Here is a 15,894-nt window from a genome sequence, read left to right as displayed (position 1 = left end):
GCAGCTAATTATTTAAAAATGGAGCGATTCTGCGTAAACATAAGGTTCCCTGCCGATACTACATTAGAGAAACAAGAAGCCGCAACCAAATAAACTTCTGTGTGAAAACAAGCGGAGGAACAGAGGGCTCCCTCCTCCCAAGGTCGGCTTCATACAGGAAGTCTGCAATGCACAATGTCGACACGTGTTACCTGTGACAGGTGGGCACACCCGGGCCACCACCCCCCAACAAGGGAGACCCAACAGCCTCCAGCATTCTGGCTCAGAGGCCAACCACTACGTGAGGGTCTCAAGGGAAGGGCTCTACCTCTGGGGGGAAAGCCTTTCACCCCACGGACACACGGACACAGAATACAAGCCCAAACAGCACGCAGTCTAAGCCGGGGAAACCACAGCAGCCTTCTCCGCGGTGCGCGGCCCGCACCAAGTGCTAGAGAATCCGCTAAAATGCGCAGCATTTCACGGTTAGGAGGTGGGCTGGAGACAGAGCGTCCAGACCAAATCACAGCTGTGGAACCCTGAACCACTTCCTCAACACGTCTGTGCCCTGCTTGCTTTGACCTGGAAACTGGGATCACAGGGCCCCTTGTTGGAAGGGTTTCCCTGAGGATTTAGATCCGAGGAAAAGTACTTACAACAGCTCCCGGCACGGAGTCAGAGCTCAGTAAGCAGTAGACGCCGTTGCGGGCACTGTGCTTATATCGCTACTGATGTGGGTATTTTGAAAAGAAAAGAGGAAGGCACCGCCCCCCCAACACCTGCTTCTTTCTATACCTGGTTTCTACTGGTTAGATGTAGACCATCCCGGACTCCGTGGTGTCCCCAGCAGTGGGACATCCCCAAGCCTACCTCTGACTCCGTTCACACCCGCACCTATCTCCAGAGGAGCAGAGGCGTTCACACCCCAAAGCGCCCCAGGAACAGACTAGTCTGCCAGGCCTTACCCAAGTTGTGCTTCATTTCGGAGAGCTCTTGCTGGTGCAGCCACTGCAGCTTCTCTATCTCGATCCTCAGCCTGCGGATCTGTAAGGAGGGACAGTAAGGCTCTCAGGAGGCACGTCTGGGTGGCGTTCGCCGCCAGGGCTCACCGGCTATAGGGGTCCACGCCAGGCACTCAGGTGAGGTCTAAGCAGCTAAAGGCACCAGTGCATTATCCCAAACTCAAGAGAAACTCTGTTTGCGAAAACCAGACGCAGCCGACCCTCGAACATTGTGGGGATGGGGGCCAGGGCGCCAACTCGCCACACAGTCAAAAATCCACATGTGACCTCTGCCTCTCCAAAAACTTACTAGCCTACTGCTTACCAGGAAGCCTTACCAGAAACATGAACAGCTGAACGCAGATGTTGTATGTATTGGATAATGTATTCTTTTTTTCTTTTTAATGTTTATTTTAGAGAGAGAGACTGAGAGACAGAGTGTGAGCAGGGGAGGGGCAGAGGGAGGGAGACACAGAATCTGAAGCAGGCTCCAGGCTCGGAGCTGTCAGCACAGAGCCCTATGTGGGGCTCGAACTCATGAGCCGTGAGATCAGGAACTGAGCTGAAATCAGACGCTTAACTGACTGAGCCACCCAGGCGCCTCTAGATAATGTATTCTTACAATTACGGAAGTTTGAGGAAAAAATGGTAAGAAAATCACAAGGTAGAGAAAATGCATTTGACGGTACAGTATTGTAAAAACGCCACATATAAAGGACAAGCGCAGTTCCAACCTGCTTCTCAAGCTCAACTATAAAAGTTGCCCATCTTTTCCAAGAAATCTCGGCTTCAGGAAAACCCACTTAAGTAAAAACAAGGCAGGAGGAGGGTGCCCGGTTGGCTTAGCTGGTAAAACATCCAACTCTTGATCTCGGGGTTGTAAGCTCAAGTCCCACGTTGAGCACAGACTTGACTTTAAAAATGAATGAATGAAGTAAAAACAAGGACCAGATTTTCATAAGAAGTTAAAAACAAGTCTTGATTAGAATGTTGGTCTTAAAAAAATGCAACTAAAACAAAGTTAGCTGTGTTTGATCTCTTAACCTAACATTTGAGATGGGATCCATAGTTATTCACCTGAAATTCCAAAGGCTACCGTCTCTGGAAACCAAAGGGTATTTTTGGAGGGAGGGAGGGTTAAATTCATTTGAAGGGAGAAGAATGAACTCTGCCTGAATGTGGGGCTCTTTACAGTGTTCGGTGACCACACTGGCTCTCCACCGGAGGGGTGACCTTGCCCTTCACGCTCCCTCCACGATGCTGCAAGATCTGAAGACCTCTGGGGCTGTCACAAAGGAGAGCTGCGACTGCCATCAGAGCAGAAGCCAGGGACTGGCTCAGCACCCTAGGATGCACAGGACAGTCCCCCAACAGAGAGTTATCTGGGACAAACATCGGAATTGCTGAGCTTGAAAACCCCTAATTTATTCCACAGCAAAAATGCTGCAATGTTTGGGGCAGACAGCTGCATAGTGCCTCTTCAAATTCAGAAAAATTCTGGCACACATCTGGACCCCAAAATTTCAAGTCATTACAGCTCCGTATTTTCTTTTTTTTTTTTTATGTTTTATTTATTTCTAGGTGAGAGGGAAAGAGACAGTGTGAGCAGGGGAGGGTCAGAGAGAGAGGGAGTGACAGACTGAAACAGGCTCCAGGCTCTGAGCTGGCAGTCAGCACAGAGCCCGACGCGGGGCTCGAACCCACGAACTGCGAGATCATGACCTAAGCAAAAGTCGGACGCTTAACCGACTAAGCCACCCAGGCACCCCTACAGCTCCGTATTTTCAACCACACATCAATCCTTGGTCTCGTTGTAGAGATGGTCACATGAGCAAAATATCCCAGGAACTCACAGGCTCCTTTCGGGACCTCTCTCAAAGCTTCGTATTTACACTGTTCACCGCGAAGAGCCTAGTAGGGCACCTGCCCACGGGAGATTTCCTCTTCGTCTGAGCGCCGGCCTAACCTTGCCACGCCCTCGCTGGTCAATGGCTTGCATGGAATTTCCCGGCCTCCAACATCACGTCCAATGACTTCAAAAAATTCTTTCACTTGTCATTTCACCTGGTAACCCTTCTGCATCTGGCTTACAGTGAATTAGCCTGGCCTCAGAAGTCAGTTCAAAGAGATCTATTTTGGGATGCCTGGGGGGCTCAGTCAGTTAAGCATCCAACTCTTGGTTTTGGCTCAGGTCATGATCTCACGGTTCATGGGTTCGAGTCCCACGTCTGGTTCTGTGCTGCCAGCTCAGAGCCTGGAGCCTGCTTTGGATTCTGTGTCTCCCTCTCTCTCTCTGCCCCTCCCTAGCCCAAGTTCTGTCTCTGTCTCTGTCTCTCTCTCTGTCTGTCTCTCAAAAATAAACATGAAAAAATTTAAAAATAAAACAAAACAAAACAAAAAAAACCCACAAAGAGATCTATTTTGATGAATGGTCAATTCCTAAACGGGCATCTTTGTGTTTTAACCACTTCGTTCCCTAGGCAACCACGAACCATGGAGGCTCTCAGCACACAAATTCTTAGACAACAAGGACCCCTCCTTTAAAAATGTCCAAACTTACAGAGGCCAGGAGACAATTATACACGGGGCCACAGGAACTGACTAATTCCCAGGGTCACCAGCGGGTTAACTCGGGCTCCGGTATTGGCTGTTTGACTAGAAGTGAACGGTGGAGCCACAGAGCAGCCTTCTGGGTTAATGAAGAAACAGACTCCCCAACAAACACCATCGGTCGAGCACCCTGGAGAAGCTTCCAGAGCAGCTGCTTCCTGGCGCCATTTTACAGCTGCCTGTATAACATCCTTAGCAAGTAAGGCGTCACATGTCGTCTCTGACCTCAGCTATCGTGCTCCCGGTAGTGTTTTTAGAAAGATCATTGTAGATCTCTGTCATCGTTCCTTTTATTGCATCCATCATCTGAAAGATAAAAACAGAAACGATTCAGGTGACCACCTCCCTGAGGCTCTTCTAGATGACATGCATCTGAACTCTAACACAGAGCAGTGGTTCTCTGTCCCTCACAGGACACCTGGCACATGCAGTTGTCACGACTGATGGCTGGAGGCGGGGGGGGGGGGCACACTATTGGCATCTAGTGGGTGGAGGCCAAGCATGAGCTCTATACACGATATACAGAAAGCAGCCCCTAAAGCAAAAAATTATCTAGCCCAAAATGTCACTAGTGCCAAGGAGGAGAAAATCCAGTATAAACCAGGGTAGGAAAACATCAAGCTAGTTTCTGTAGCCACAGGCCAATCTGGAGAGGCTGAACTTGGGCTCTAGACCTGTTGGGTTTAGCCAGCACTGTGTGTTCAAGGGAAGGATGGTTTCCTTTTGTGACTGTTGGTTCTAAATTCCTTCCCCTTTAAAAAAAAAAAAAAAAAATTCTATTGCAATATCATTCATTCATCTACCAATTGACCCATTTATGTGCCCAAATCCATGTCTTCTAGTAGGTGGGGAGTTGTACATCCATGTCCATGGTCCGGTTCCCCAAAAGGAAACTGCTGACCCCTTAGCTTTCACCCCACAAGGACCCCATCAGCCCCCAGCTCCTGACAACCCCTGATCTGCTTTCTACACGGATAGATTTGCGTCATCTGGATGTTTTGTGTCCATGGTTTCACACAATGCGCAGTCCATGGTGAGCCTTCTTCAACTAAGCACAGATGTTTCAAGATCCGTCCATCACACACTGGATCAGCGCTTCATTCCTTTTTATAAACGAATTAATCTAGACCATTATGTGGCGAAAGCTGGTTCCGTATTTGAAAGCCTTCGGTCAGCGCTTGCTTTCCCCCACTGCCTTTCCGCTGTGCCTCCCATCCTCCTTTCCTGAACTCTGAGCCCTAAAGCCGTCCCCAAGTTTGTGATGCCAGCTCAGGCTGATGCAGCAGGCACCCCGTTCTCTGCGGACTGAATGTGTCTGTAGGATGGATTCCCTCCTGCCTTCCGCTTACTGCTGACCCCGCCCCCCAGCACAGGGGGAAGAGAGGGGACAGGAGACCAAAGCGGCCTGAGGACCTGGCCGGGCTGCGGCCATGTCTGCACACGGTTCTGCAATTTATGCCAATCCGGGGCAAGAAGGCAAGACAAAAAGCACCCTGATTATCTGATGTGCGAGATCTCTTCCCACCATCACCTACTCTCTGAGCCTCGGTTCCCCCACGTAGAAAACACGGGTGAGGACAGTGGGCCGGTGTCGGGTGTGCACAAAGATGGAGTGAAAATCCTACGTGGAGACAACGGTTCAGTATCTGCCATAGGGCAAGTATTCCGAAAGAAAGACTCTTTCATTTTTTTTTTTCCGGGGGGGGGGGAATCCACATGAGCTGTAATTAATAAACTGCCAAACCCCAAAATAGTAACCCCTCATTCACCCCCAAAATGGCAGGAAAATGACTACAATTTCTGTTGAGGTTTCTGCTCCTCGCCCGTTCCGGGGGCCACACGTGGACACGGCCAGGAAAAACACGCCGTGCTCCTCGCCCCTCTGGATGGGCCTCCCTGCCCCGCTGCACCAGCCACGTCAATTTAAAATATGAAGGCAAAATCGCTTTACGAGAAAACTAGAAAGTGCGTGAAATTCAATACATTACTAATGCAATGCTTACATTCCATTATACAGAAATCATGATCTGTGGATGGATTTTCACTCTTTCTTCCAAATATAGCAAAGAACTCAGCATTAATCAGAGAGCACCCTTCTGCCAAAACACACAACTCTGGGTCACCTCCGAGACAGGGAAGTTCATCAGCTCCAAAATATGTCACTGTGTTCATTTTCTTAACTGCGAAGAAAACGTCTATCTCTAAGTTCATCCCTCAATTTTGCTGTAAGGGAGGGCAGCTGAAGAAATAAAGATACGGCAGGAGCTCAGAAAACCAGCTCAGGACAAACCACCAGCCAGGTCCACGCAGCAGGCCTCAGTTTCCTCATCTGTCAATTGGCAACGCAGACCCAATCACTGGAAGGTGGTGTAAGGCTGTACTCAGAAGAATAAGAGACCACGTGGGCATACCAGACACCCTCTTAAATCAGTAAGGAGAAAGCCACTCCCTCTCCGTCCCCTGTGACCCTGCATGCTGCATTAGGAACACGGTCTCACGGTCACGCACCAAACACTTTCATGATGCTCTCTCTTTTTAAGCAAAGGAACACAAACTTGGGCTTCAAGCTTTGATAAAGAATGGCTTATCTGACAATGTTGGACTCAATTTTTGTTTCATTCTTTAAGTCAATTTAAAGAAAATTATATTCAATTCAAGTGAAAATATTAAATCAATGTCCACCAGTTGGTGAACAAGGAAGACTAAAATCTTAAGGATGGCAATAAATCAGTCCCTTGACTACCTCCTGTTCTGACACTCAAGGATGCTTTGACAATTCATGCATTTTACTCAAAAGGACAAAAAAAAACTAAGTAAGAGATGACGTTATCCCCAAGACCAGTACTAATTCTCTCTCTAGCTGGGGGGATGGGGTGGGGGTGAGGATGGGGAGTGGGGTGGGGTCAGGTAGGGTTGTTAAGAAGAAGAGACAACTTATGCACGCTGGACATCTGTGGTCAGTAGGCTTCACAGGAATAAACAAACTGGCTCAAAGGCACTCTCTAGGTCCTGGCAGCTACTGTTCAAATCCCAGCTCAACCATCCAGACTGTGTAACCCTACTGGGCACAGTCTTCTCATCTATAAAATGGGGAAGATACCAGTACCTACCTCATCAATTTGTTATAGAGACTAAGGAAGTAACACAAGAGCATGACACTCCCAGCAGGTGTGAAGCCCGGAGCGACACCACACTAACACTGTCTAGTACTAGTACCTTCTTACCTAGTGTGAAAGACAGGTGGCTCTCGATGATGCTAGGTGCTCTGACATTTGTGACCATGTGTAATCCTCTCCCTTCCAGTGTGAGCTGGCCCAGTGACCTGCTTCTAACCAATGGACTATGACAAAGGTAACAGGCTGTCACATCTGAGATCAGGTTACAGAAGACTGGCTTCCATCTTGCTCACAGGCTTTCCTGATCACTGGCTCTGAGGAAGCAAACTGCCAAGTATGAAGGCCCACATAACAAGAACTGAACGCAGCCTCTAGCCAAGAGCCAGCCTGGACCTGAAACCCCCAGCCCAACAAGCCCTTGAGGAAGTAAATTCCTTCCTCACAACTACCTAAGTCAACTTGGAAATGGATCCATTCCTGGCCGGGCCTTCGGATGAAATCTCAACCCTGGCAGACACCTTGACAGCAGCCTGCTAGAGGCCCTAAAGCAGAGGACCTCGCTGAGCCCAGCTAGACTCCTGACTCCAGAAGCTGTGAGGAGAAATGGGAACCCTTTTAAGTGGCTAGGTTTCGTGCTCATTTGTTATGCAATGATACTTGATATGTCTCAATGGAAAGAACAGAAAGAAAACGGCCAACAAAATCACATGGGTCTAAAACCATAAACGTCACTGGTCATCCAGAACTAAAGGATAGCCCGCCTTTAACACCACATAATAAAGCAAGGCTTTATCATGACCTGTCAAAGATTCTAGAAACAGCTCTTCTCAATCACGGCCACCCATTCTCTCTATAAACCTGAATAACGTATTCATTAGTAACGAACTAGCCATTTACTCCTTAGTGAAGAGTAAATTATTATTACCACCTACTGAGTAACATACTAAACACTCTGCCTAGATTATTCCTCACTAACGACTAGTGATAGCCACTGATGGTAATAAGCCCAACGAAGAGAGGTTAGGAACCAGCATGCATTCATTTGAGGGCCGGCCCTGCGGCAACACCTACTCTGAGTCAGGCACCCTTCTGGGCCCTGGAGGTGAGACTCCTGCCCTCACGGTTGTTCTGCTATTGAGCACTCTGTGGCTATGGCCCCACACATCATTCCAGAGCAATCTCCCGTGACCTGAAGAGTACCTCCAGGCTGTATTCGCCTGAATTCAACAACGAGCACAGAGGCACCAGGCAAATGAAGAGAAAGAGCCTGTGCGGAGAGAAGATCAACGAGCGAGCGAACTCACCTCGGGAACCCTGCTGCCCCAGGGAGGGGCGAGCGGGAGGAAATCCCCCATGTCCCAGTCTGTTAGGGCGTGGGTATCCTGCCTTGCAAACCACAGGCCTGAGACTCTAACTCATTCCCACGGCTCCTAAATCACAAACCAGCTCCTTGGACTGTTATTAACTGACAGAACTTCTACTAACTTGTTCCAGCGCTTAAGGTAACGGTCTTAATGAGTAACGTGAATCCCAAAGGGTAATTCTGCCACCATGTCATTCTCCTGCTCTGTTCTGACATTGGAATGTAAGTGCTCACGGGGTGCCTGGGGGGCTCAGTTAAGCGTCCGACTTCGGCTCAGGTCATGATCTCGCAGTTCTTGGTTTCGAGCCCCGTGTGGGGCTCTGTGCTGACAGCTCAGAGCCTGGAGCCTGCTTCAGATTCTGTGTGTCTCTCTCTCTGTCCCTGACCCCCTCAAAAGTAAATAAAAACATTAAAAAATTAAGAAAAAGAATTTGAGCGCTCAGAACAAGATGTAGTCCATTCTCGATTTCTCTGCTTAGATGCAACTTTAGAGCCAAATGGAAAAATGTGAGCTTGGAGACCCTCAGTGAGAAAAGGGCCTTCTCCCCCAAGCACCCCGCAAAGCCTGCGAGGTCACGATCCTCCATGCTCCCCCCCGGAAGCTGGTCCTTTGACACCCCTAACCCCGGGTGCCACAGACACTCACTTTGCTGGTGTACTTGGCAATGTCGGCAGCGACGTCAGCGGAGGCAGTGGCGATGGGCAGGTCTGCACTGACTGAGGACGCGAGGGCACTCGTGGCCCCCGAGCTGGTGACCAGAGGCGACGACTGAGTGCTGGTCACCAGGGTGATGGTGGAGGTGGAGGGGCTCTGCGTGATCTCCTTCTGCTGCACAGCTAGGAAAGCAAAGCGTCACGGTCACATCACCACCGCGGGAAGGGCCCAACCCAGCACGACGCGGCACAGAGCAAGCAGTCCCCAAAGTGTGCCCTTTGAGCTTTCCTACTTTCAAATGACACACACCCTCCCCTTGACCAGACTCCAGCCAGGATCCTCTAAGCCTCTTCTGGGACCAGGCCTCAAGCAAACACAAACACAGTTTCCAACAGCGCAAGGCCGCATCCTTGGGAGGACCCCGGACCCCACTGAAATGCCCGCCTGAGAAAATTCGAGGCTGCCAGGTGAATTTCCCAGTTCTTCCAGCCAACCCCCGTGACCCTGTCTCCCAGGGAAGGTAGGAGCCTAACTTTGAGAAGCATCAGCGAGCAACCCCATATGGGTTTCAAATGGACCAACCCCTACTTCCCTTTTTTTGTAAAATGTCACTTCCCTGACTCTATTAGAGGTCCCCAACTCGGCCCCTTCCCTACCCACCCCCCTCCAGTCTCCCTTTAAAATGCCCAGTCACCTCTGTACAAAGTGAGGCTGACTTCAGTTCATGCTAGAGTTTTTCTCCCTCTCGTGATGGTACATACTGATGAAAGCCTGTCCTTACCACTTTAACTAGCGTCCAGCTTTGGTCGTCTTTGACACAAGACAGTCTGGAAATTGAGAACCAGACCATCACTGGGCCCCTCAAGGCCAGCACCTAAGTTCCTACGCAGAAGCCCATAATGCTTACAGGGTGCGAAGACAGAAAACATTGGAACTGGTGAGGTCATCCCGACCTCAAATATCCTAGATTCAGTTCTCCCCCCAGCTCTTTAAGGAGCAGGAGCAGGGGCGCCCAGGAGGCTCAGTCAGTTGAGCGTCCGACTTCGGTTCAGGTCATGATCTCACGTTTTGTGAGTTTGAGCCCCGCGTTGGGCTCTATGCTGACAGCTCAGAGCCTGGAACCTTCTGTGGATTCTGTGTCTCCCTCTTTCTCCGCTCCTCCCTCACTTGTGCCATGTCTCTCTCTCTCTCTCTCTCTCAAAAATAAAAAGTATTTTTTAAAAAGTTTTTAAATAAATAAATAACAGAACAATCCAGGTGCATCTGTCCAATCTGTTAGTCTTCCCTCCAACCACCCCCAACCCCCACTCCGTCTTCAAAGGGATTTTGGGAGCTATTCAAGACCCAGATACCTTTCAACCCGCATCCTGTGGCTTCTCTTTAGAACCCTACTCACTATGGTACGCTCAGTATGTGAGGGTTTCAACTGAAGACCCCGATCTCCAAGGATCTAGATGCGGGCTCCCCTTGGGAACAGCTGGACGGCCTGGCCCTCATCTGTGCAGCACCAGATGGGGCCCCCTCTGGGGCTCGGGCGGGGGGAGGGGGAGATCTGATTCCCCAACTCAGGCGATGCTTCTCGATGCTGGCTCTTCTGCTGCGTGTGGCTAATCCCCGGTGCTGAAGATGCCCCTTGCTACCAGTTTCTCACACTGCATGCACTCTTCCCAAGATGGCGCCAAGAGGTTGATGACGCATGTGCCCAAGAAGACTTACGCAAAGATATTCACTGCAGCACTGCTCACAACAGAAAAAAACTGGGCGCGACCTAAATGCCCATCAGGAGGGGAATACTTGATTTAAATCAACTGTGGAATACTACACAGCAGTCTGAAAGGGTAATGACGAGCTCTGTGCACTAACGTGGATAAACTCCAAAACATGCTGATGGGTTTTAAAAAAAAAAAAAAAAAAAAAGGAGGGGGGAAAAAAAGGAAGAAAAGGGTTGGGGAAAAAGCATGGTACCATTTTTATGTTTTAGAAAAAGAAAAAAGAAGAAAAAGTACTATTTTTATGAGGATTCATATATACGTGAATATATATGCATACATGCATAAAAAAAGGTTTCACAGTGAACAGTGGCCGCTGAGAAAGGGTGGAGAATGAAATGAAGTTCAGTGGAGACAACAGATTTGGGGGCCGATGTTTCCCCCTTTCTGAGAAGCATATATGCACGTATCGTTCAGAAAACGAAAAAAAAAATAAATCAAAGTGAAAAAACGAGTGGCGAAACAGTTTTTAAAAATAATGCCAAATGGAACGCAGAAGGCCTTGGCGACGGGGCGGCCGTGAAACAAAAAGGAACAGAAAAAACAAAACGGTCCCCTCTGTCCTGTCCACGTGGCGCCACGGAGAACAGAAGGGGGCGTGCGCGGTACCTTTCACAGCCTGTCTGGTCTGATATCTCGTCCCCTGGGCGCACTGTGGCTGCGGCTGGCTCTGCGGCTGGCTCTGCTGCTGACGCTGTATCTTCTGCATGTGCCACTTTTGGGAAGACGTTTGAAACTTACTTGACGAGTTCCACACGACCCGCTGCACGGCCGGGGCAGTCTCCTTCGGTAAGAGCGGCCTCTGCTTTTTCACCGGGCTTCCCGTGGCGGCGGCGGCCGGGGCCGTGACGGTGGACGTGGTGCTGGTGGTGGCCGTGACACCAGCCGTGGGAGTTTGGGAGGAGGAGCGGGTGAGGAGCGGAGTTTCAGGTGGGGACTGGCTGCCCGCCGTCGTGGATGGTGGAGCTTTACCTACAACTGAAGCCAGTGCATGGGGGGGAGGGCAAACAAAAAAACAAACAAAAAAACAAGAGAGCGGATTGGACTCAGGTTCCCATGCGGGGACTCTACGCCAGCAGGCTCTGGATAAAACCACCTGAGGCCGGCCAGGGATGCCGGGACAAATGTGCTGTGGCGAGGACCCCCCCCAGTGGAGGAGGACATCTCACCTTGCCCACGTAGGCCACTTGTGCACATCTGTCTCAGCGTGGAGGCCCCTTCTCAGGAACACAGGTCCACGTCTGAGACTCTTCTCGGGACCTCTGGGAGACATGGGAGCTAGGCCCAGCCCCTGCCCTCAAGTTGCCCAACGACAGGTGGATGAACAGAATCACTGCAAGAGGCTTGTTTCATGCACAGAACTGGGTAATAAGCACTTTGTGAAAGACCCAACCAAAGTCAATCGAGAGACTGAGAGAATCCCGTTGGCCAAGGCACCTACGAAGCATGCACCCCAAAGGATCGGATGGCTTCTCAAAGGCCAAAGCACTCAACAACATCAAGTCCCGCAGAAAGACAAGCATCCCTTGACCTCTGACTTCCTCCGGGCCCACATCCCAGTTGTGCTGCTAATGGCCTTGACACCTAACACTAAACCCCGAAGCCAGAACTTTCCCAACACGATGGTATTCATCTTGAAGTTGGGAGACTTGCTTTTTTGTTGCTGCTGCTGTTTTCTTGTGTTTTTTCAAATTTTGATGCCAGTATTGTTAACATACAGTGTGAGGTCTGCTGCAGGTGTACAACACAGAGACTCAACAATTCTGCACAGTGCTCAGTGCTCACGGTGAGCATACACCTTATACATGCGGTGGTCAAATCTACATCTACAATGAGCTTAAGTTTTATGTTAAGAGTGGGCTGCTCTAAATAAAAACATAAAGTCCATGATTATACAAGCAGGACTCGGGAAGGGCAAAAACAACGAACGTGAAGGGTAAGTTCGGAAAAAGCTGCCTTGTGGAGTCTGTCTTGTGGGGTGGGGGAGGGGTAGGATTTCAAGAGGCAGAAGGGAGAATCTGGAAGGTGACAGCAGCAGCCGAGGCGTGTTTGGGAACAGGCGCCATCTTGGTCAGTGAGGGTAGGCGGTGAGGAGGGGCAGGAAGGCAGGTTAGAGCCAGAAGCACTGAGCAGCGTAGAAGGGGTGGCCACATAGTGCTCATCACTGCGGAGATGCCAGGTACCAGGGAGGGGGGGCTTGTGCCCCAGAGAGCAGGCCCAGGGACCACACACAAAGCTCAGGTACAAGTCAGCACTCCGACCCTGGCATGTGCTTGACATAAACGCCCCTTCACGGAGATGCCTGTCTGTTTAGATTTCTATAACCCGGGAAAGACATGACCTTGATATTCTAGGGAGGATTTTCCATGCACTGGGTTTTAGGAAGTCAAGGAGAGTAAGAGGAAAAAAACAAAAACCAAAACCAAAACCAAGCTGACTATCCTGATGGAGAGGTAGGGCTCATCACATCTGGCTGGCTTCTCCACCCTCCTGCTCCTCTGAAGAGGAGACCCTGGCCAAGTTCACAGGCAAGAGCACAGGAAGAGCCAGAGGGGGAGCCCCTCCCGCAGTGAGGAGCCCTGATCCTTCCCTGGGAAGACAGGATGTGCCAAATACTGGATACAGTCCCTGAGCCCTCCAGGTGGAGAGGTGGCTTCGAATCTAGTTTTCCTATGAACCCTGCACCAGGCCAGCCCCTGTGGGGATTGGGGGGGGAGGGGGGTCTCGATCCCGCAGAAGCACATTTAATGCCTCCCGTTTATTCCAGGTGGCCAGAAAAGAAATACGTTACGGTTGACAAGCTAGCCTAGTCCCTCTCTCCTCAGACACAGGGCTACCACAAAAAGGTCCTTTCCTTTCTAGCAATTTTCAAAAGCAAACAACTGGCTTCGCAGGTGGCTTGCTGCTCTGCAGTAATCACAGCGGGCCCTCTGCTCCAAAGAAAACACTGGAGTGTACAATCTGAATAGATGGTAGGCTCAAAGCACTTAAGANAGAAGAAATCCCATTTGTCCTAGAAATTTAAAGGGCATAATCAAATGACCTGTAGCCCAAAAAAGGGTGGGTCTCTTAAGGGCCAATATTCCAGAAGCTGTCCCTACTTATTAACCTACTTCTTCTAGACTTTGGTCACTATCTAAAAGGCAGGCTTTTATCACCAGCCACAAAGTTGTTTCCTACTACCTATGTCTCCATATTCTGTGCATGAGCCACAGTCCCAGCTGAAGGGAAGGTGGAAGTCACCACGGCTCACTCCAAAGTGCCCTTCAGCTAATAAACTCTGAAGTGAAAACACACCATTGAAAAAATGCTCTACAGCACAGTCTTGTACAAAGTCAATTCTTCAAGACCAAACTACCGTCGAGGGGCTCTAGATTTTAACACTGGCACGTCTCTGTCCCAACCCCCGGGACAATGCACGAACTGAATTAAGTTTCAGAATCGTCTTCAGCTTAATCACATCTACCGCACACTTGGGGTCTCGTGGAGACATTTCCCTCTGACACCAGTGCAAGAAAGAGCTGTATTTCATGTAATCGACTGGGATGCTTTTAGTTTGGGGAGAAAATATATCTTTTAAGGGGCTGCATTTCCCTTTTTGCTTTGACTGCTAGGAAGCTCAGAGTCAAAATGAAGGCTCAACTCTGCTAACTCTGAAGGCTGAAACAGTACATAGTTATGTGCATAAACCTTCCCAGACCTCTGGTTATTCTACCTTCCTCTTTGACAGACTTCTTTATTTTTATTTTCTTTCGTGGTTAAATATTCTTGTCATTGTCAATCTGTTACAGATTCTTTCTGGAAGAGGAATAAAACCAATCTATCAAAAGATACGTTCCAGAAAATAAGGAACGGAAAAACTATCACTCACAGGAGCACTGCCTTCTCTGTACCCAAACGTGTCCAGAAACCGCATGGAATCAATACTCCTCTCCTGCCGTTTTCGGCCCCATCTGCCTCAAAATGCAATCCACCACAAAATGAGAATTGTCAGAGGCCGTCCACAAATCCAAGGTGACTCGGGAATGGTGCGCTCTTCTACCCTCCCTGCCCCACTCAACTGCTTCTCTTCTCCCTCCCCTGCACCGTGCAGACACAGCCCATCAATGAACTGCAGAAACTCCCTCTCCCTAACCAGTCAGGCTCCCCAGCACAGAAGATGCTCAAGGCCCATCCCCCACTTACTTTATGCAGCCAGACTCATCCTCAGGGAGTACAGAACCACACCTTACTCAAGAGTTTGGTTGGGAAGTTAACGCCTGATCAGAAATTAAACCTGACCGTCCCTCCAGTCACTCACAAAGCACATAAGGTTTTATGGCTACAACTTTGTCTCTAGGCAGTGTTTTTCCTGGGCCCTAAATTAATTCTTCTATACCTTTCGTGGGCATGTTGGAGTCCCCACGCCCCCACGTGGCAAGCCAGCTGACCGCTTTGTCGATGCAAAGGACACCCTTCACATCATTCACCTGCTCTTTCTGGAGGGCATGCCAACGTGCCTGGGCTTGGGGGGGGGGGGCCGCTCCTGGTTCCATCTGTCACAGCAACAATGGCAGCACCACTCGGAGAGGTGATGGTTCTCAGCCAGAGATTTTTGCCTCCCAGGGGGCAAATGGCAATATCAAGACATCTTTGATGGCACCAGTGGGCCGAGGCCCCTTGCAGCATCGGGTAGAGGCCCGGGATGCCGCCGAACGTTCCCCAGCACACGGGACAAAGAACTACGCAGCATGAAACCTCAACAGTGCCAGCGCTCAGACACCTTGCACTCAAGTTGGATTAACACATATATGGTGGCACTTCGATTCAGGTGCCCACCATCCAGTGCCCTCTCCCTACCTACGGCCCCAAGAATCACTCGGCATGCCGGTACCATCTCCCCAAACGGTCTGATTCAAGTAGGAAAATGCACCGTGAGGCGCCTGAGCGGCAAGAAGTGAAGAAAGGGAGCTGAACTCATCAAGATCTCTGAATGGATTAAACATTTCTAACAGGGGCGCCTGAGTGGCTCAGTCGGGCGACTCTGGCTCAGGTCATGATCCCACGGTTCATGAGTTCAAGCCCTGCAGAGGGCTCTGTGCTGACAGCTCAGAGCCTAGAGCCTGCTTCAGATTCTGTGTCTCCCTCTCTCTCTCTGCTCCTCCCCCACTCACGCACTGTCGCGCTCTCTCTCTCTCAAATAAACTTAAAAAAAATTTTTTTAAATAAAACAAAAAAATGAACACTTCTAACAATTTCAAATTGTCAAAAGTCTACATGTTGACAAATATTTTGGGGAAAATGAGTAAGCATACTGGGAAAGTAGGTGCTCGGGCTAAAAACAGTGACCTGACAGCTAGAAACACCTACCATTGTTTATTTTCCTGAGCTCAAAATCAACCACACTGGGACCTAAGCAGGC

General features: G+C 49.8%; 1 protein-coding gene across 17 annotated transcripts in view; it reads right to left on the bottom strand.

Annotated features, from left to right (window-relative positions):
* Positions 1-15,894, bottom strand: part of ZMYND8 (zinc finger MYND-type containing 8) — a 133,163-nt gene that overhangs the window by 14,547 nt on the left and 102,722 nt on the right. For 10 of the 17 annotated variants that reach the window (XM_077766119.1, XM_077766034.1, XM_077766071.1 and 7 more), the window contains 4 exons: positions 11,103-11,471; positions 8,716-8,906; positions 3,816-3,896; positions 945-1,023 (listed from right to left, as the gene is read on the bottom strand). In XM_077766119.1, the coding sequence (XP_077622245.1) occupies positions 945-1,023; positions 3,816-3,896; positions 8,716-8,906; positions 11,103-11,471 (720 nt within the window). The remainder of the gene's footprint in view (positions 1-944; positions 1,024-3,815; positions 3,897-8,715; positions 8,907-11,102; positions 11,472-15,894) is intronic. The other 7 variants (XM_077766098.1, XM_077766090.1, XM_077766105.1 and 4 more) reach the window with 1 other exon arrangement.

Source organism: Crocuta crocuta, unplaced genomic scaffold (assembly GCF_008692635.1).
Source record: "Crocuta crocuta isolate KB4526 unplaced genomic scaffold, BGI_CrCroc_1.0 scaffold71, whole genome shotgun sequence".
NCBI lineage: Eukaryota > Metazoa > Chordata > Mammalia > Carnivora > Hyaenidae > Crocuta > Crocuta crocuta.
The sequence above is the reverse complement of the archived record's forward strand: the minus strand, read 5'-3'. Positions and strand labels throughout refer to the sequence as shown.